General features: G+C 41.7%; 1 protein-coding gene across 1 annotated transcript in view; it reads left to right on the forward strand.

The window, feature by feature from the left end:
- ABCA13 (ATP binding cassette subfamily A member 13) overlaps window positions 1-12,898 on the forward strand; it is a 513,749-nt gene extending 500,851 nt beyond the window's left edge. Inside the window, exon 63 of the mRNA XM_063606228.1 lies at window positions 11,750-12,898. Coding sequence (XP_063462298.1) covers window positions 11,750-11,766 — 17 coding nt within the window. The 3' untranslated portion in view covers window positions 11,767-12,898. The remainder of the gene's footprint in view (window positions 1-11,749) is intronic.
- Window positions 12,899-22,911: the final 10,013 nt, after the last annotated feature.

Raw genomic sequence — 22,911 nt, forward strand, 5'->3', positions numbered from 1 at the left:
TCATCTCTCTTTTGAATTACTAACCTTCTCTGTTTCTTCATGAGTGTGCCCAACCAATGGTGATAACTACCCACTCAACTCAATCAATAATGACACAACAAAAACAAATTAAGACAGACTTTAGTCTCTATACCCCTTAATTCAGTTGGTTGAAATGAGAAAACTGATTTTTTCAGAACTAGCCTTGGATGGTGGCCCTTGGGTTGGGCCTCCCTTGTACTAAGTAGTTGTGGTTGGTGGTAAGTGGAAATAGGATCACAACTTCCAGGAACTACACGTAGGAAAATAAAACTGACAGATAAAATAGCCACAGAGATGGTCTATAAATATGCAAAGAATCCTATAATAAACTGCTGAATTTCAAAGACCTTCAGGGAATGAAAGATGAAACATGGTCTAGGGAAAACAGCAAGATTCTCAAGATGCTAACAGGATAATGTGGACCCACAGAGTGAAGCTAGGTTGGTTCCCAGTAAGGCTGACTTGAGAAAGTGTGCTTCTGTTGATATGGTTTTTCCTTGTATTTGTTAAGATATAACATATATATGTTATATATAACATATATGTTATATTATATATGTTATATATAATATATATGTTATATATATTTAATATATATAAAGCAAAAAAAGCAGGGGTTGCAATCCGGTGTCTGATAAAACAGAATTTAAACCAACAAAGATCAAAAGAGACAATAATGGTAAAGCGATCAAGGCAACAAGAAGAGGTAACTATCCTAAAGATATATGCACCCAATACAGGAGCACCCAGATTCATAAAGCAAGTCCTTACAGACCTACAAAGAGACTTAGACTCCCACACAATAATAATGGGAGATTTTAACACCCCACTGTCAATATTGGACAGATCAATGAGACAGAAGGTTAACAAGGATATCCAGGACTTAAATTCAGCTCTGCACCAAGCAGACCTAATAGACATCTACAGAACTCTCTACCCCAAATCAACAGAATATATATTCTTCTCAGCACCACATCGCACTTATTCCAAAATCGACCATGTAATTGGAAGTAAAGCACTCCTCAGCAAATGTAAAAGAACAGAAATCACAACAAACTATCTCTCAGACCACAGTGCAATCCAATTAGAACTCAGGATTAAGAAACTCACTCAAAACTGCACAACTACATGGAAACTGAACAACCTGCTCCTGAATGACTACTGGGTAAATAATGAAATGAAGGCAGAAATAAAGATATTCTTTGAAACAAATGAGAACAAAGACACAACATACCAGAATCTCTGGGACACATTTAAAGCAGTGTGAAGAGGGAAATTTATAGCACTAAATGCCCACAATAGAAACCAGGAAAGATCTAAAACTGACACCCTAACATTACAATTAAAAGAACTAGAGAAGCAAGAGCAAACACATTCAAAAGCTAGCAGAAGGCAAGAAATAACTACAAGCAGAGCAGAACTGAAGGAGAAAGAGACACGAGAAACCCATCAAAAAATCAATGAATCCAGGAGCTGATTTTTTGAAAAGATCAACAAAATTGATAGACTGCTAGCAAGACTAATAAAGAAGAAAAGAGAGAAGAATCAAATAGATGCAATAAAAAATGATACAGGGGATATCATCACTGATTCCACAGAAATGCAAACTACCATCAGAGAATACTACAAACACCTCTACGCAAATAAACTAGAAAATCTAGAAGAAATGGATAAATTCCTGGACGCATACACCCTCCCAAAACTAAACCAGGAAGAAGTTGAATCTCTGAATAGACCAATAACAGGTTCTGAAATTGTGGTAATAATTAATAGCCTACCAACCCCAGAATGTCCAGGACCAGAGAATTTAACAGCCGAATTCTACCAGAGGTACAAAGAGGAGCTGGTACCATTCCTTCTGAAACTATTGCAATCAATAGAAAAAGAGCAACTCCTCCCTAACTCATTTTATGAGGCCAGCATCATCCTGATATCAAAGCATGACAGAGACACAACAAAAAAAGATAATTTTAGACCAATATCCCTGATGAACATCGATGCAAAAATCCTCAATAAAATACTGGCAAACCGAATCCAGCAGCACACCAACAAGCTTATCCACCATGGTTAAGTCAGCTTCATCCCTGGGATGCAAGGCTGGTTCAACATATGCAAATCAATACACGTAACCCATCACATAAACAGAACCAAAGACAAAAGCCACATGATTATCTCCATAGATGCAGAAAAGGCCTTCGACAAAATTCAACAGTCCTACATGCTAAAAACTCTCAATAAACTAGGTATTAATGGAACACAACTCAAAATAATAAGAGCTATTTATGACAAACCCACAGCCAATATCATACTGAATGGGCAAAAACTGGAAGCATTCTCTTTGAAAACTGGCACAAGACAAGGATACCTTCACTCACCACTCCTATTCAACATAGTGTTGGAAGTTCTGGCCAGGGCAATCAGGAAAGAGGAAGAAATAAAGGGTATTCAATTAGGAAGTGAGGAAGTCAAGTTGTCCCTGTTTGCAGATGACATGATTGTATATTTAGAAAACTCCAGCATCTTAGCCCAAAATCTCCTTAAGCTGATAAGCAACATCAGCAAAGTCTCAGGATACAAAAATCAATGTGCAAAAATCATAAGCATTCCTATACACCATTAACAGACAAACAGAGAGCCAAATCACGAGTGAACTCCCATTCACAATTGCTACAAAGAGTACAAAATACCCAGGAATCCAACTTACAAGGGATGTGAAGGACCTTTTCAAGGAGAACTACAAACCACTGCTCAACAAAATAAAAGAGGATACAAACAAATGGAAGAACATTCCTTGCTCATGGATAGGAAGAACCAATAATGGGAAAATGGCCATACTGCCCAAGAAAATTTATGGATTCAATGTGATCCCCATCAAGCTATCAATGACTTTCTTTACTGAATTGGAAAAAACTACTTCAAAGTTCATATGGAACCAAAATAGAGCCTGCATTGCCAAGACAATCCTAAGCAGAAAGAACAAAGCTGGGAGCATCACGCTACCTGACTTCAAACTATACTACAAGGCTACAATAACCAAAACAGCATGGTACTGGTACCAAAACAGATATATAGACCAATGGAACAGAACAGAGGCCTCAGAAATAACACCAAACATCTACAACCATCTAATCTTTGACAAACCTGACAAAAACAAGAAATGGGGAACGGATTCCCTATTTAATAAATGGTTCTGGAAAAACTGCCTAGCCATATGTAGAAAGCTGAAACTGGATCCCTTCCTTACACCTTATAGAAAAATTATTTCAAGATGGATTAAAGACTTAAGTGTTAGACCTAAAACCATAAAAAGCCTAGAAGAAAACCTGAGCAATACCATTCACGACATAGGCATGGGCAAGGACTTCATGAATAAAACACCAAAAGGCAACAAAAGCCAAAATAGACAAATGGGATCTAATTAAACTAAAGATCTTCTGCATGGCAAAAGAAACTACCATCAGAGTGAACAGGCAACCTACAGAATGGGAGAAAAATTTTGCAACCTACCCATTTGACAAAAGGCTAATATCTAGAATCTACAGAGAATTTACAAGGAAAAAACAAACAACCCCATCAAAAAGTGGGCAAAGGATATGAACAGACAATTCTCAAAAGAAGACATTTATGAAGCCAACAGACACATGAAAAAATGCTCATCATCACTAGTCATCAGAGAAATGCAAATCAAAACCACAATGAGATACCATCTCACACTGGTTAGCATGGCGATCATTAAAAAGTCAGGAAACAACAGGTGTTGGAGAGGATGTGGAGAAATAGGAATGCTTTTACCCTGTTGGTGGGAGTGTAAAGTAGTTCAACCATTATGGAAGACAGTGTGGTGATTCCTCAAGGATCTAGACTAGAAATACCATTTGATCCAGCGATCCCATTACTGGGTATATACCCAAATGATTATAAATCATGCTACTATAAAGACACATGCACATGCATGTTTATTGCAGTACTACTCACAATAGCAAAGACTTGGAACTAACCCAAATGTCCATCAATGATAGACTTGATTAAGAAAATGTGGCACATATACACCATGAAATACTACGCAGCCATAAAAAAGGATGAGTTCATGTCCTTTGCAGGGACATGGATGAAGCTGGAAACCATCATTCTCAGCAAACTATCACAAAGACAGAAAACCAAACACCGCATGTTCTCACTCATAGGTGAGAATTGAACAATGGGAACACTTGGACACAGAGAGGGGACCATCACACACTGGGGTCTGTCAGGGGTTGGGGGACTAGAGGAGGGACAGCATTAGGAGAAATACCTATTGTAAATGACGAGTGGATAAGTGCAGTAAACCAACATGGCACATGTATACCTATGTAACAAACCTGCACGTTGTGCACACGTACCCTAGAACTTAAAGTATAATAAAAAATAAAATAAAAAATGTTTCCATTCAACCCAAGTAAATGCCTTAGAAATAAAATTTATGGAACATACGATATTTCTTTAACTTTATAATAAATTGCTAAATTGTTTTGCAAAGTGCTTGCAACATTTTACATTCCACAAACAATATATGAGAATCCCTGTTCCTCTGTATCCTCTGGATGTGTCAGTTATTTTCATTTTTTAGCAGTTTAAATAGATGTGTAGTGCTATCTCATTGTGGTTTTAATTTGCATTTTTCTAATGACTAATGATTTTGAACATCTTTGTGTGTATTTATTTGCCATCTGTATATTGTCTTTGATAAATTGAGTCTTTCACCAATTTATATTAGGTTGAATGTTTTCTTATTTTTGAATTTTCATAGTTTTTAATGTATTTCACACATGCATATACACAGTCACTTGCTTAATCAAATGTTATTAACAGATTTTCCTCTCTGTGTAAAGCTTATATATATATATATTTAAAAAACAACATTTTCAACTAATTTTAGACTTACAGAAATACAGAAACAGTTTCCTTTTGTTCTTCACCTTACTTTGTCTATGTTACCATCTCACGTGCTCCCTTAATAGCATTGTTTGAAGAGCAGAAGTCCTTAATTTTGGTCAAGTCCAACTTATCATTTCTTTTTCCTTTGTAAAACATGTTTTTGGTTTCCTGTCTAAGAAGGCTTTACCTAACTCAAAGTTGCGAAGGTTTTCTCTGTTTTCTTCTGGAATATTTAGGGTTTTAGGACATATGTTTATAGTACCCATTTTGAGTAAATTCTGTATACAGAGTGAAGTGTGGATTAAACTTTATCTTAGCTTATTTTTTTGCAAATAAATATCCAAGTATTCTAGTAATGTTTTTTTTTAAAAAAAAAAACTATCCTGTTTTCACTAAATTTTGTTTGCAATTGTGTTGAAAATTTCTTGACCATGGGAGATTATTTCTGTATTGTATCCTACTGCATTAATCTATATTCTTTCACCAACAATATATTGCTTTGATTGATTACTGAATGTTATAAATCTTAAAATCAGATAACATGACTTCTCCAAATTTGTTCTTTCTAAAGTTGTTTCAACTCTACTCTTTTTGCGTTTTCACATAAATCATGGAATCACTAATCTATTTCTACAATTCCCTGCTGTGATTTGGATTGGAATTTTGTTGAACCTATAGAATCACTTTGGGGACAATTAACATGTTAACAAATAGTTTCTAAAATAAGAATTTTAGGCTATTGATATGTGGCCTTTTTCTTTTCTAATATACAGTTATGTACTACATAATGATGTTTTGGTCAATGATGGACTCTGTATATGATAGTGGTTCCATAAGTGTACAATATTATATTTTTTCCATGTTTATGTATGTTTAGAAACACAAATACTTACCATTGTTTATAATTGCCTATGGCATTCGGTACAGTGGCATACTATACAGGTTAGCAGCCTAGGAGCAATAGGCTATACCACGTAGCCTAGGTGTGTAGTAGGCTCTACCATCCGGATTTGTGTAAGTCTACTCTATGATGATCTCACAATGACTAAAACACCTAACAACACCTTTCTCACAACATGACCCTCTCGTTAAATGATGCATGACTGTACATATATACTGCTATAAATTTACCTCTATTTGCATCCAAAATTTGATATGCTATAATTTTTATTTCATTCAACTCAGAGTATTCACTAATAACCTGTTTAATTATTTTAACTTAAACCATATAGTAATTGGAAGTTTGCTGTGTGGTTTCAAATAATTGTTTTGTTTTCACTGAGACCTTTGTGTTTTTGAATTTTAATTTGATTTTTCTTTACACGACATAGTTCATAGGATTCCAATCTTTTAAAAGTTATTTAGAATTGTTTGATAACCCCAAATATGTTCCATCTTGGAAAATATTCACATACACTCGAAAAAAAATGGATTTTATTTGGCTGTGGGACAGAGTATTTGATAAATATCAGAGTTCTTTTAAAATTAAGCTTATAAAATAAATAGCTATTATTTCTTCAAAATTTCTTCTTCCCTCACTTTTTTTCATTGATTCCAATTATGCATATATTGGCCCAAATGAAGTTGTCCTATAGTCACTCATTAGTACTCTTCTTCTGCCCAAATATTCTGTGTTTTGTTTTAGATATTTTAATGGCTGTATCTTCAATTTACTAACGTATTCCTCTGCTCTGTTGAATCTGCTGTTCCTTTCATTTAGTTATTGTTCATCTCAGACACTGTAGTTTTCATTTCCAGAAACTCAATTTGGATTTTATTTTTTGTATCTTTGTTTCTCATGATTATGCTCTATTCTACTTTCTTAAATATATAAATAAGTTATAAATATATAAATATATAAAAAAGCATATTAATTTCTTGTAAACTTATTTAATGTCTGGACATTTTAATCTAGATGCTCAATATTGTGATTTTATGTTAATTGGGTCTGTATCCTTTTCCTCTTTAGTTGTAAGTTTTATCTATCTTACATTGCCTTTCTAAGTATTCTCCTATTATTATTAGACAATTATTAGTTCTCTTTCAAGTTACCTTTAAACAGCTTCATATTTTTGAAGCTTGATTTTAAGGCTTGTTAGATTGAACCAGACCAGCATTTAGTGCAGGACCTATTTTCCCCACTTTTGAATCAAAAAACCCTTGGGTTAATTCTTTCCAATTCCTTATGTATTATTTATTTATTTGTTTGTTTGTTTTACTTGGAACGGTGCAAACAGTAGCTCTTCCTGGCCTTATGTTAGCTTTGTAGATTCTTTCACCTGCTCCTTTCATGTGCTTGTCTTCTAAGCTTCGGGTGTTTTCTGCACTTGCATGCACTAAGCAGTGCTGTGTTATACACTTGAGGGAGACCTTTTGCAAACTCTGGAGAACCTACCATGCAGTTCTCTTCTCTAGGATACCTTGTCCTAAAATCTCTAACTATTTTTGTTCTATCCAAACTCTGCTCTTCATCTGCTAACATCCAGGCATTCACTGGGCTCTGTCTTTATTTTTCCTTTTTGCTAGGACCCTGAATCTCTCTCCAGGCAGCAAGCATGGGCAACTGCAGTACTCTTACCATTTGCTTTCCCACTCATAGGGATTTTCAGTGTCTCAAAAAATGTTGTTTCATATATTTTTCCATCATTTTTAGTTGTTTAAGGTGAGGGGACAAATCTGGTTTTTGTTACTTCATCTTGTAAGAAACAAAAGTGCCTCTGTAAATATAATTCTCATTGAGAAAAATAAAAACCAAATAATAACAAAAGGGCTTTCCAAAAAACAAGGTGTGATGGATCTCATAGTACTGATACAATAGAATATTTTAGAAGCAGAGCAAACAAGACCATATGGAGAGAATACACAACTATTTGAATTACATGTAAATTAAGTAGTAAAACATATGTCAAAATGTCTATCACGGGGTTTGACTCAGATTAGAAACTTTAATATTAGGAATGGGGGATGGTGATGTTCTGCAATTCTGTTCATTTTCTTCCATTAAATTCCTTTTTTTTTTTTCTGAATCAATAGTGATTCAGGAATTATCAATCAGGCAGTTAGAGAGATGACTTACAAATTATAATACAACTTACAGAGTGTATTGTGACTTACAGAGGCTGCGAAATAAGTTATTTTGAATATTGAATCGCCTGTTTTTCTTAGTCTAGGGGAAGTATTCCTGAAATTGGAATTCTGTTTTTAAGTAGAAAGCAGACACGTTTAGTTCCAATATAGTGTTTATTTCTCTGAAATTAATATCAAAATTCAGACTATTTAGTGTTTAGGCCTTTCCAAAATGTATTTTCAAGGTCTAAAAAGAGTTAAGCTTCATTTTGTATGAATATTCTCAGAAGAATACTCCTCAAGTAAATTCCCACCACATCCTCATATTTACACTGCTTTTAAATAATGAAGCAATGCAAATTGTTTTTCATGCATATGGATTAGAACATTCAATTAGTTTTCAATTATGTACCTGACTGCTTTTTTTTTTTTTTTTTTTTTTTTAAAGTAGTCTTTTTTTTTTTTTTTTTTTTCTTTTTTATTGATCATTCTTGGGTGTTTCTCGCAGAGGGGGATTTGGCAGGGTCACAGGACAATAGTGGAGGGAAGGTCAGCAGATAAACAAGTGAACAAAGTTCTCTGGTTTTCCTAGGCAGAGGACCCTGCGGCCTTCCGCAGTGTTTGTGTCCCTGGGTACTTGAGATTAAGGAGTGGTGATGACTCTTAACGAACATGCTGCCTTCAAGCATCTGTTTAACAAAGCACATCTTGCACCGCCCTTAATCCATTCAACCCTGAGTGGATACAGCACATGTTTCAGAGAGCACAGGGTTGGGGGTAAGGTCACAGATCAACAGGATCCCAAGGCAGAAGAATTTTTCTTAGTACAGAACAAAATGAAAAGTCTCCCATGTCTACCTCTTTCTACACAGACACAGCAACCATCCGATTTCTCAATCTTTTCCCCACCTTTCCCCCCTTTCTATTCCACAAAACCGCCATTGTCTTCATGGCCCGTTCTCAATGAGCTGTTGAGTACACCTCCCAGATGGGGTGGTGGCCGGGCAGAGGAGCTCCTCACTTCCCAGTAGGGGCGGCCGGGCAGAAGCGCCCCTCACCTCCCGGACGGGGCGGCTGGCCGGGCGGGGGGCTGACCCCCCCCACCTCCCTCCCGGACGGGGCGGCTGGCCGGGCGGGGGGCTGACCCCCCACCTCCCTCCCGGACAGGGCGGCTGGCCGGGCAGAGGGGCTCCTCACTTCCCAGTAGGGGCGGCCGGGCAGAGGTGCCCCTCACTTCCCCGACGGGGCGGCTGGCCCGGCGGGGGGCTGACCCCCCCACCTCCCTCCCGGAGGGGGCGGCTGGCCGGGCAGAGGGGCTCCTCACTTCCCTGTAGGGGCGGCCGGGCAGAGGCGCCCCTCACCTCCCGGACAGGGCGGCTGGCCGGGCGGGGGGCTGATCCCCCCACCTCCCTCCCGGACGGGGCGGCTGGCCGGGCGGGGGGCTGACCCCCCCACCTCCCTCCCGGACGGGGCGGCTGGCCGGGCGGGGGGCTGACCCCCCACCTCCCTCCCGGACGGGGCGGCTGGCCAGGCGGGGGGCTGACCCCCCCACCTCCCTCCCGGACGGGGCGGCTGGCCGGGCGGGGGGCTGACCCCCCCACCTCCCTCCCGGACGGGGCGGCTGGCCGGGCGGGGGGCTGACCCCCCACCTCCCTCCCGGACGGGGCGGCTGGCCGGGCGGGGGGCTGACCCCCCCACCTCCCTCCCGGACGGGGCGGCTGGCCGGGCGGGGGGCTGACCCCCCCACCTCCCTCCCGGACGGGGCGGCTGGCCAGGCAGAGGGGCTCCTCACTTCCCAGAAGGGGCGGCCGGGCAGAGGCGCCCCTCACCTCCCGGATGGGGCGGCTGGCCAGGCGGGGGGCTAACCCCCCCACCTCCCTCCCGGACGGGGCGGCTGGCCGGGCTGGGGGCTGACCCCCCCACCTCCCTCCCAGACAGAGCGGCTGGCCGGGCAGAGGGGCTCCTCACTTCCCAGTAGGGGTGGCCGGGCAGAGGCGCCCCCCCCACCTCCTGGACAGGGCGGCTGGGCGGGCAGGGGGCTGATCCCCCCACCTCCCTCCCGGACGGGGCGGCTGGCCAGGCGGGGGGCTGATCCCCCCACCTCCCTCCCGGACGGGGCGGCTGGCCGGGCGGGGGGCTGACCCCCCCACCTCCCTCCCGGATGGGGCGGCTGGCCGGGAGGGGGGCTGACCCCCCCACCTCCCTCCCGGACGGGGCGGCTGGCCGGGCAGAGGGGCTCCTCACTTCCCAGTAGGGGCGGCCGGGCAGAGGCACCCCTCGCCTCCCGGACAGGGCGGCTGGCCAGGCGGGGGGCTGACCCCCCCACCTCCCTCCCGGACGAGGCGGCTGGCCGGGCAGAGGGGCTCCTCACTTCCCGGTAGGGGCAGCCGGGCAGAGGTGCCCCTCACCTCCCGGACGGGGCGGCTGGCCAGGCGGGGGGCTGACCCCCCCACCTCCCTCCCAGATGAGGAGGGAGGACGCTCCTCACTTCTCAGACGGGGTGGCTGCCGGGCGGAGGGGCTCCTCACTTCTCAGACGGGGCGGTTGCCAGGCAGAGGGTCTCCTCACTTCTCAGACAGGGCGGCCGGGCAGAGACACTCCTCACATCCCGGACGGGGCGGCAGGGCAGAGGTGCTCCCCACATCTCAGACGATGGGCGGCCGGGCAGAGACGCTCCTCACTTCCCAGATGTGATGGCGGCCGGGAAGAGGCGCTCCTCACTTCCTAGATGGGATGGCGGCCGGGCAGAGACGCTCCTCACTTTCCAGACTGGGCAGCCAGGCAGAGGGGCTCCTCACATCCCAGACGATGGGCAGTCAGGCGGAGACGCTCCTCACTTCCCAGACGGGGTGGCTGCCAGGCAGAGGCTGCAATCTCGGCACTTAGGGAGGCCAAGGCAGGCGGCTGGGAGGTGGTTGTAGCGAGCCGAGATCACGCCACTGCACTCCAGCCTGGGCGCCATTGAGCACTGAGTTAACGAGACTCCGTCTGCAATCCCGGCACCTCGGGAGGCCGAGGCTGGCGGATCACTCACGGTTAGGAGCTGGAGACCAGCCCAGCTGACACATCGAAACCCCGTCTCCACCAAAAAAATTCGAAAACCAGTCAGGCGTGGCGGCGCACGCCTGCAATCACAGGCACTCGGCAGGCTGAGGCAGGAGAATCGGGCAGGGAGGTTGCAGTGAGCTGAGATGGCAGCAGTACCGTCCAGCTTCGGCTCGGCATCAGAGGGAGACCGTGGAAAGAGGGGAGAGGGGAGAGGGGAGAGGGGAGAGGGGAGAGGGGAGACGGGGGAGGGGGGAGGGGAGAGGGGAGAGGGGAGAGGGGAGAGGGGAGAGGGGAGAGGGGAGAGGGAGCTCTATCTACCACACAGTCCTTCTCTGAATATCACCTGACTGCTTTTAAGAAATTCCAAGTTTGTATTATGATAGCACCAGCTCCTTCTTTTTCTTTCTAACCTTAAGCAATTTTAAGAAATCATCTGGCAGTATTAATGGCATCTCATGAACTGAGGAAGAAAGAGTTCATGAAGCTTCAAAATAAAAGAAGTCTAGCAGAGCTCAAACATTATAGCACAGGTTTCCTGTCTTGTCTACTGGATTCAATTCAATTAATGGCACTATTTGCAGAGGAGCATAAAGAACACTTCAAGGTGTTTACAAACTAGAAGTGCCGGACAATAGGGACCAAAAGACACACCCTGAGGTTCATTATCCACTTACTCATTCCTCTCTTTAATAATTCACAGGATTTGTACTTTGCTGATACTTACTAAACAAAGAGCTGGAGACTGTCAGGAGAGCAGTATGAAGACACGTCAGACAAGAATGCAGCCTCTAATGAGTCTACTGAGCTGTCTACACTGATCATAATCAACCAGTCATGATAAGCATTCCCTTTTGTTAGATGCTTGCTCTGTAACTGGCACTTTTATATGGTTTAACTAGTTGACTCTTCTCAGTAGCACTGTCCAGAAGGTGTTATTCTTCCAATTTTATAGATGAGGTAATAGGAAAAAATAGCATTCACTAAATTACTCAGGAAATAGTGGAGTTGCCGTTCAAACCAAGATCTATTTGACTCTAAAAATTTTTTCCACTCTGAGGCAAGATTCCATTTTCCTCAAGATTTCTCTCATAAATTAGTATCTTAGGCCGGGCGCGGTGGCTCATGCCTGTAATCCCAGCATTTTGGGAGGCCGAGGCGGGTGGATCACGAGGTCAGGAGATCGAGACCATCCTGGCTAACATGGTGAAACCCCGTCTCTACTAAAAAATACAAAAAATTAGCCGGGCGTGATGGCGGGCGCCTGTAGTCCCAGCTACTCGGGAGGCTGAGGCAGGAGAATGGCGTGAACCCGGGAGGCGGAGCTTGCAATGAGCCGAGATTGCGCCACTGCACTCCAGCCTGGGCGACAGGGCAAGACTCCATCTCAAAAAAAAAAAAAAAAAAAAAAAAAAAAAATTAGTATCTTAGAGATAAACTTGAAAAAGAAAGAAAAGGACAAAAATAGAAAAGAGTAAAATTGACGATATGTGCTGGCCTCATCCTCTCTCTGTATAGGGCAGACCCTGCTGGGCCTCAACCTGAGGACATGAACTGCTCTGCTCACCAGCTTCCCTGCGCTGGCTTAGCTGCTCACACTGGCCTCCTTGATTACTCCAGGCACATTCTCATCTTAGGACCCTTGCTTTATTGTCCTCTTTGCCTTGGAGCTCTTTCCCCAGAGATTCTTATAGCCACCACACTTAACTGCCGCATGTCTGTTTAAATGCCACATTCTGAATAAAGTCTTTCATGACCACACTATGGAAAATTGTAACCATCTCAGCAGCATTTTTCATCATTCTTCCTGGCTTAATTTTTCCATTGCGTGTGTTAGCTTTTAATATATACATTTTGCATATAAATGTCTTCCTTATTTTGTTTATTGTGTCTTACCCAGTTAGAAAATAAATTTCATGAGGCCAGGTATTTTGTTTAGTGGTGTAATCTCAGCTCTTAAAACAGTGGATGGTGCTTAATAGATGTCATTTATCAGGGTTGGTATAACAAATTACCACACACTGGGTGGCTTGACATAGCAGCTTTTTAAAAAAAAATTCATATATAAGTGAGATAATACGCAAAGATAGAGCACGAAACAGCAGTTACCATGGGTGGTAGGGGGAGAAGAAATGGGGAGATGTAGGTAAAAGGATACAAAGTAGCAGATATGTAAGATGAACAAGTCTAGAGATCTAATGTGTAACACGACTATAATTAATAAAATTGTATTGTATTAGGAATTTTTGTAAAATAAGTAGATTTTACCTGCTCATGTCACAAAAATGAGATCATATGTTAATCTGCTTCACCATTATAGTACTTATTTGTATCTACATATATATCCCATAGTATCATGTTGTAAACCTTAAATATACACAATATAATTTATTTTAAAATAGAAATAAAAAAAACACACAACAGGTTTTTATTCTCTCCCAGCTCTTTAGGATAACGATTTGAAATGAAAGTGTCAGTTGGCAGGTCCATGCTGTTTCTGAAGGGTTTTGAAAGAAAGCCCTTCCTTGTCTTTCCCTGGCTTCTGCTGATTCCTGGCAATCCTTGGTGTTCTGTGGCTTGCAGCTGAATCCTTTCAGTCTTTGTCTCCATTGTTATACAGTGTTTTCCCTGTGTGTGTGTGTGTGTGTGTGTGTGTGTGTCTTGTGCCATGCCTTCTTCCTATAAGGCATCAATCATTCAATTTAGGACCCACACTAATCCAGTATGACCTCATCTTAACTAATCACAGCTACGATAATTCTATTTCCAAACAAAGTACATTTTGAGGTTCCAGGTAGACATAAATTCTTGAGGGGAGGGGGCATTTATTCAAACCACAGCACTTGGTATACAATGCATGCTTGTTGAGTGATAGACTATATAAATGTCCTTCACCTGCCCTACCCTGGGTTCCTCACTCAAACGTATTGTAGCCCAGGAGACTCTTAGTCTATGGCCAACTGATTAAAGAAATGGGCCCAATTCATTCATACTTGACTGTGTCCATGCCTTTGAATCTCAGTTTAGCCATTCAGCTGGCATTAGCCAATAAGACATTGCAAACATGATGCAGAGATTGGAGGTATTTGGTGTTAAGGCTTGTTTGCTATCTTAGGAACCCTGAGCCCTTCATGTGAACATGACTTGTGTAGAAAGAGGGATCATATGGAGGTCTCCCATTATTCTAACTGGCCCACTTGAGACCATCAAAAACCTGCCAGCTCTAGACAACCTACCAGCTGACCACAGATGCATGAGAAAGCTTAGTTGAGGGCACCAGAGCCTGATACTGAACAGAGAAACTGCTTAGCTGAACCGTGCCTAAATGACCAAGCTGCAGACTTATGAACTAAATTTTTGGTTGATTTTTTAATGCATTGAGTTTAGGGGTGTTATTATTCAGAAATTATTACCTCATACCTTGACCTTCATTGGCTCTCTATTCTACTTAATTAGGAATAACACACACACACACACACACACACACAACCCACAACCCTATATCTACCTACATATATATACACCCTACTAATTCAGAATTTTAATATTGTTTTAATTTTATTGAAGACTTCCAAGTATAGGCAGATAATTAAAGAAATATTGCCAATCTAAATTTTAATTATTCTTAAATTTAGATACCCTGCACACAAGTTCTAAGACAAGAGATTTACATAGAATTAACGTTTTGAGATACATTTACTTTGAATAATTTTGGAATGCATTCACTTCCTTGCCAAAGAGATTATCATATACAAAGAGAAAATTTACACTGCTGTCATCAGATCACATGTAATTCTGTGTCTTTGTGCATTTTTTCAGTTATGGAAGGAAGAGCTCTATAAGTTCTCTTCCAATAATCTCAAACATAATTACTTTTTATAAAAATCACGTATTATACAATGAATAGAAAATATATTTTGATTTCTTTTTCACATACAACTTTCAATTTAGTCTTGAGGTTGTAGAATTTCCCTAAGGGAAAAAATCCTAGCAGATAAAAATTGTGTCTGCAAAAGTCTAATACATTTGGTAAAGTTAGAAAATGCATCATGTTCACAAAGTATTTGTAGCTAGTGCAATTTCGGTGAAATGAATTTTTAGAGGTTCAGTCCTTTCTCTGGGCCTCTTTGGAGACAGTCAAAATGTCTCACTGAAACATGGATTCTGCTTAATTACTGATTAGTGCATTCTTTTTAAATGTAACTGTGTTTCAGCTTTATCAAATTATTAGAGTGAAAAAATGCCAGAAAAAATTTACAAAAAAAATTTCTTGGACAGGAAAATTGACTCATGAAATCAAGAGAGGAGTCCAGACTTTCTGAGAAGATTAGAATTTTTAAAAAATGTTCCCAACTCCAGAAGGCCAACCAGGCACACTATCCTTGGAGAGGTTTTAGGGTGAGAAAAGCATTGTAAAAGGCCAGCTTAACTTGACTGTTTTACAGAGGCTACTTTTGAATAGAGGGCCTTCACAATGAGCCCATAGCTTATAAGAAGCATTTGGAGGGGTAGAGCCAAGAAGGCCATATAGGAACAGCTCCAGTCTACAGCTCCCAGTGTGAGCGATGCAGAAGATGGGTGATTTCTGCATTTCCAACTGAGGTACTGGGTTCATCTCACTGGGGATTGTCAGACAGTGGGTGCAGGACAGTGGGTGCAGTGTACCGAGTGTGAGCTGAAGCAGGGCGAGGCATTGCCTCACCCGGGAAGCACAAGGGGTCAGGGAATTCCATTTCCTAGCCAAGGAAAGGGGTGACAGATGGCACCTGGAAAATCGGGTCACTCCCACCCTAATACCGCGCTTTTCCAATGGTCTTAGCAAATGGCACACCAGGAGATTATATCCTGCGCATGGCTCGGAGGGTCCTATGCCCATGGAGCCTTGCTCACTGCTAGCACAGCAGTCTGAGATCAAACAAACTGCAAGGTGGCAGTGAGGATGGGGGAGGAGTGCCTGCCATTGCCGAGGCTTGAGTAGGTAAACAAAGCAGCTGGGAAGCTCGAACTGGGTGGAGCCCACCACAGCTCAAGGAGGCCTGCCTGCCTCTGTAGACTCCACCTCGGGGGGGCAGGGCATAGCCAAACAAAAGGCAGCAGAAACCTCTGCAGACTTAAATGTCCCTGTCTGACAGCTTTGAAGAGAATAGTGGTTCTCCCAGCACATAGCGTGAGATCTGAGAACAGACAGCCTGCCTTCTCAAGTGGGTCCCTGATCCCCGAGTAGCCTAACTGGGAGGCACCCCCCAGTAGGGGCAGACTGACACCTCACACGGCCGGGTACTCCTCTGAGATAAAACTTCCAAAGGAACGATCAGGCAGCAACATCTGCTGTTCACCAATATCTGCTGTTCTGCAGCCTCCACTACTGATACCCAGGCAAACAGGGTCTGGAGTGGACCTCCAGCAAACTCCAGCAGATCTGCAGCTGAGGGTCCTGACTGTTAGAAGGAAAACTAACAAACAGAAAGGACATCCACACCGAAACCCCATCTGTACATCACCATCATCAAAGACCAAAGGTAGATAAAACCACAAAGATTGGGAAAAAACAGAGCAGAAAAACTGGAAACTCTAAAAATCAGAGTGCCTCTCCTCCTCGAAAGGAATGCAGCTCCTCACCAGCGATGGAACAAAGCTGGATGGAGAATGACTTTGATGAGTTGAGAGAAGAAGGCTTCAGACGATCAAACTACTCCGAGCTAAAGGAGGAAGTTTGAACCCATGGCAAAGAAGTTAAAAACCTTGAAAAAAGATTAGACGAATGGCTAACTCGAATAACCAATGCAGAGAAGTCCTTAAAGGACCTGATGGAGCTTAACACCATGGCACGAGGACTACATGATGAATGCACAAGCCTCAGTAGCTGATTCGATCAACTGGAAGAAAGGGTATCAGTGATGGAAGATCAAATTAATGAAATGAAGTGAGAAGAGAAGTTTAGAGAAAAAAGAATAAAAAGAAATGAACAAAGCCTCCAAGAAATATGGGACTATGTGAAAAGACCAAATCTGCGTCTGATTGGTGTACCTGAAAGTGACGGGGAGAATGGAACCAAGTTGGAAAACACTCTGCAGAATATTATCCAGGAGAAATTCCCCAATCTAGCAAGGCAGGCCAACATTCAAATTCAGGAAATACAGAGAATGCCACAAAGATACTCCTTGAGAAGAGCAGCTCCAAGACACATAATTGTCAGATTCACTAAAGTTGAAATGAAGGAAAAAATGTTAAGGGCAGCCAGAGAGAAAGGTCAGGCTACCCACAAAGGGAAGCCCATCAGACTAACAGCTGATCTCTCAGCAGAAACTCTGCAAGCCAGAAGACAGTGGGGGCCAATATTCAACATTCTTAAAGAAACGAATTTTCAACCCAGAATTTCATATCCAGCCAACTAAGCTTCATAAGTGAAGGAGAAATAAAATACTTTACAGACAAGCAAATGCTGAGAGATTTTGTCACCACCAGGCCTGCCCTAAAAGAGCTCCTGAAGAAAGCACTAAACATGGAAAGGAACAACCAGTACCAGCCATGGCAAAAACATGCCAAATTGTAAAGACCATCGAGGCTAGGAAGAAACTGCATCAACTAACGAGCAAAATAACCAGCTAACATCATAATGACAGGATCAAAATCTGTCATTACATAACAATACATAACAATATTAACCTTAAATGTGAATGGGCTAAATGCTCCAATTAAAAGACACAGACTGGCAAATTGGATAAAGAGTCAAGACCCATCAGTGTGCTGTATTCAGGAAACCCATCTCACGTGCAGAGACACACATAGGCTCAAAATAAAGGGATGGAGGAAGATCTACCAAGCAAAAGGAAAACAAAAAAAGGCAGGGGTTGCAATCCTAGTCTCTGATAAAACAGACTTGAAACCAACAAAGATCAAAAGAGACAAAGAAAGCCATTACATAATGGTAAAGGGATCAATTCAACAAGAAGAGCTAACTATCCTAAAAATATATGCATCCAATACAGGAGCACCCAGATTCATAAAGCAAGTCCTTAGAGACCTACAAAGAGACTTAGACTCCCACACAATAATAATGGGAGACTTTAACACCCGACTGTCAACAATATACAGATCAACGAGACAGAAAGTTAACAAGGATATCCAGGAATTGAACTCAGCTCTGCACCAAGCGACCTAATAGGCTTCTACAGAACTCTCCACCCCAAATCAACAGAATATATATTCTTTTCAGCACCACACCACACCTATTCCAAAATTGACCACATAGTTGGAAGTAAAGCACTCCTCAGCAAATGTAAAAGAACAGAAATTATAACAAACGGTCTCTCAGACCACAGTGCAATCAAACTAGAACTCATGATTAAGAAACTCACTCAAAACCACTCAACTACATGGAAACTGAACAACCTGCTCCTAAATGACTAGGGGTACATAACAAAATGAAGGCAGAAATAAAGATGTTCTTTGGAACCAATGAGAACAAAGACACAACATACCAGAATCTCTGGCACACATTCAAAGCAGTGTGTAGAGGGAAATTTATAGCACTAAATGCCCACAAGAGAAAGCAGGAAAGATCCAAAATTGACACCCTAACATCAAAATTAAAAGAACTAGAGAAGCAAGAGCAAACACATTCAAAAGCTAGCAGAAGGCAAGAAATAACTAAGATCAGAGCAGAACTAAAGGAAACAGAGAAACAAAAAACCCTTCAAAAAATCAATGAATCCAGGAGCTGCATTTTGAAAAGATCAACAAAATTGATAGACCACTAGCAAGACTAATAAGGAAGAAAAGAGAGAAGAATCAAATAGATGATGCAATAAAAAATGATAAAGGGGATATCACCACCGATCCCACAGACATACAAACAACTACCATCAGAGAATACTATAAACACCTCTGTGCAAATAAAGTAGAAAATCTAGAAGAAATGGATAAATTCCTCGACACATACACCCTCCCAAGACTAAACCAGGAAGAAGTTAAATCTCTGAATAGACCAATAACAGGCTCTGAAATTGAGGCAATAATTAATAGCTTACCAATGAAAAAAAGTCCAGGACCAGATGGATTCACAGCCGAATTCTACCGGAGGTACAAGTAGGAGCTGGTACCATTCCTTCCGAAACTATTCCAGTCAATAGAAAAAGAGGGAATCCTCCCTAACTCATTTTATGAGACCAGCATCATCCTGATACCGAAGCCTGGCAGAGACACAACAAAAAAAGAGAATTTTAGACCAATATGCCTGATGAACATCGATGCAAAAATCTTCAATAAAATACTGGCAAACAGAATCCAGCAGCACATCAAAAAGCTTATCCACCATGATCAAGTGGGCTTCATCCCTAGGATGCAAGGCTGGTTCAACATACACAAATCAATAAATGTAATCCAGCATATAAACAGAACCAATGACAAAAACCACATGATTATCCCAATAGATGCAGAAAAGGCCTTCGGCAAAATTCAACAGTCCTACATGCTAAAAACTCTCAATAAATTAGGTATTGATGGGATGTAACTCAAAATAATAAGAGCTATCTATGACAAACCCACAGCCAATATCATACTGAATGGGCAAAAACTGGAAGCATTCCCTCTGAAAACTGGCACTACACAGGGATGCCCTCTCTCACCACTCCTATTCAACCTTGTGTTGGAAGTTCTGGCCAGGGCAATCAGGCAGGAGAAGGAAATAAAGGGTATTCAATTAGGAAAAGAGGAAGTCAAATTGTCCCTGTTTGCAGATGACATGATTGTATATCTAGAAAACCCCATCATCTCAGCCGAAAATCTCCTTAAGCTGATAAGCAACTTCAGCAAAGTCTCAGGATACAAAATCAATGTGCAAAAATCACAAGCATTCTTATATGCCAATAACAGACAAACACAGAGCCAAATCATGAGTGAACTCCCATTCACAATTGCTTCAAAGAGAATAAAATACCTAGGAATCCAACTTACAAGTGACATAAAGGATCTCTTCAAGGAGAACTACAAACCACTGCACGATGAAATAAAAGAGGATATAAACAAATGGAAGAACATTCCATGCTCATGGGTAGGAAGAATCAATATCATGAAAATGGCCATACTGCCCAAGGTAATTTATAGATTCAATGCCATCCCCATCAAGCTACCAATGACTTTCTTCACAGAATTGGAAAAAACTACTTTAAAGGTCATATGGAACCAAAAAAGAGCCCACATCGCCAAGTCAATCCTAAGCCAAAAGAACAAAGCTGGAGGCATCACACTACCTGACTTCAAACTATACTACAAGGCTACAGTAACCAAAACAGCATGGTACTGATACCAAAACAGAGATATAGACCAATGGAACAGAACAGAGCCCTCAGAAATAATGCCACATATCTACAACCATCTGATCTTTGACAAATCTGACAAAAACCAGAAATGGGGAAAGGATTCCCTATTTAATAAATGGTGCTGGGAAAACTGGCTAGCCATATGTAGAAAGCTGAAACTGGATCCCTTCCTTACACCTTATACACAAATTAATTCAAAATGGATTTAAGACTTAAATGGTAGATCTAAAACCATAAAAACCCTAGAAGAAAACCTAGGCAATACCATTCAGGACATAGGCATGGGCAAGGACTTCATGTGTAAAACACCAAAAGCAATGGCAACAAAAGCCAAAACTGACAAAAGGGATCTAATGAAACTAAAGAGCTTCTGCACAGAAAAAGAAACTACCATCAGAGTGAACAGGCAACCTACAGAATGGGAGAAAATTTTTGCAATCTACTCATCTGACAAAGGGCTAATATCCAGAATCTACAATTAACTGAAACAGATTTACAAGAAATAAAGAAACAACCCTATCAACAAGTGGGCGAAGGATATGAACAGACACTTCTCAAAAGAAGACATTTATGCAGCCAAAAGACACATGAAAAAGTGCTCATCATCACTAGCCATCAGAGAAATGCAAATCAAAACCACAATGAGATACCATCTCACACCAGTTAGAATGGCAATCATTAAAAAGTCAGGAAATGAAAGCTGCTGGAGAGGATGTGGAGAAATAGGAACACTTTTACACTGTTAGTGGGACTGTAAACTAGTTCAACCATTGTGGAAGTCAGTGTGGTGATTCCTCAGGGATCTAGAACTAGAAATACCATTTGACCCAGCCATCCCATTACTGGGTATATACCCAGAGGATTATAAATCATGCTGCTATAAAGACACATGCAAATGTATGTTTATTGCGGCACTATTCAAAATAGCAAAGACTTGGAATCAACCCAAATGTCCAACAATGATAGACTGGATTAAGAAAATGTGGCACATATACACCATGGAATACTATGCAGCCATAAAAAAGGATGAGTTCATGTCCTTTGTAGGGACATGGATGAAGCTGGAAACCATCATTCTCAGCAAACTGTTGCAAGGACAAAAAACCAAACACCACATGTTCTCACTCATTGGTGGGAATTGAACAATGAGAACACATGGACTCAGGAAGGGGAACATCACACACAGGGGCCTGTTGTGGGGTGGTGGGGAGGGGAGAGGGATAGCATTAGGAGATATACCTAATGTTAAATGAGGAGTTAATGGGTGCAGCACACCAACATGGCACATGCAGACATATGTAACAAACCTGCATGTTGTGCACATGTACCCTAAAACTTCAAGTATTAAAAAAAAAAAGAAGTATTTGGAGCAGACCTTGAATACATTTTATTGTAATTAACAGGTTGTCAGCTTTCACACATGTAGAAGTTTGTCTAAGGGAGATTTTTACATAGTTTTATCAGAAAATGATAATTTATGCCTAACATCCACTCAAAGTTATTTTTCTATCAATCTTGTTCACCTTTTTATGTGGAAGCAGCAGGAAAGAACATGTTGGGATTCTTTTTTATGCCGTGTTTTGATCAGCTTAGCTCTGTCTGAATGTTTGTTGTAAGGGCTTGTGGCTGCTTCTAGCAGGCACCATTGTTAGGCAGGAATATAGACACTCTCCAATTTAAAGAACCCTGTCTCTTTACAAAGATAACTTTTTTCCCTAAAGTTTTGGCTGAGAGAGGAATTGAGGCCAAATCTGAAAAAATGCTTACATTGTACTGTTTTCCTGAATTCAGAACTATCCTTAAGTGGTGTGGGGGCCTCTTCACAGCCCCGTGCTGCTCCATGCTTTTGTGCTCCATCACAGTTGGGTTCTTATCAGGAGATGAGGAAATGGAGGCTGTGAACAGAAAGTTCATTGGTCTAACATGATTCGACTTTGGGCAAGTATTCAACCAGTGCTTACAAAGGCAGGAGTGGGCATGCAGTGAGCATCCTAAACCTTTGAGAAATTCAGCCCCTTACTCCTGTATATAATCTTTATATAAAAATATGTATTAAAGCCAGTGTGCAAAAGTTGAAATAAGGATGTCTGCTTTGGAAAGAGACTTATTTCTCTGGAGCAATAATGATAACAAAATATTGTAAAACAGTATTTTATCATAATTACAATCATCCAGTGAACACTTGCTATGAGCCAGCTCTCTGAGGTTCTGCTCACATCACATGTTATTTTTTCACTTCTGCTTTACAACAGCCCTTTTGGGTAGATACAAATGTGCCCTTTTTACTGTTGAGAAATCCGAGGCTCAGAGAGGAAGAGTTCTAAGCAGAGTTAGGGAGTTGCACAGCCTAACTTTAAACATGCCAATGTGTCTCTTAACCTCATTCTATAACCACTATGCTATTGCATATTACATTTTAAATGTGCATTTCAGTGTCCTTTTTATGTTTAATGGCTATATTTAAATTTTGTGATTTTTTTTCTCTTAATGATTTAATGCAATAATAGACAGAAGCCAGAAAATGGTGACAGGAAAACTGGGCTTC

Source organism: Pan paniscus, chromosome 6, assembly GCF_029289425.2.
Source record: "Pan paniscus chromosome 6, NHGRI_mPanPan1-v2.0_pri, whole genome shotgun sequence".
Classification (NCBI taxonomy): domain Eukaryota; kingdom Metazoa; phylum Chordata; class Mammalia; order Primates; family Hominidae; genus Pan; species Pan paniscus.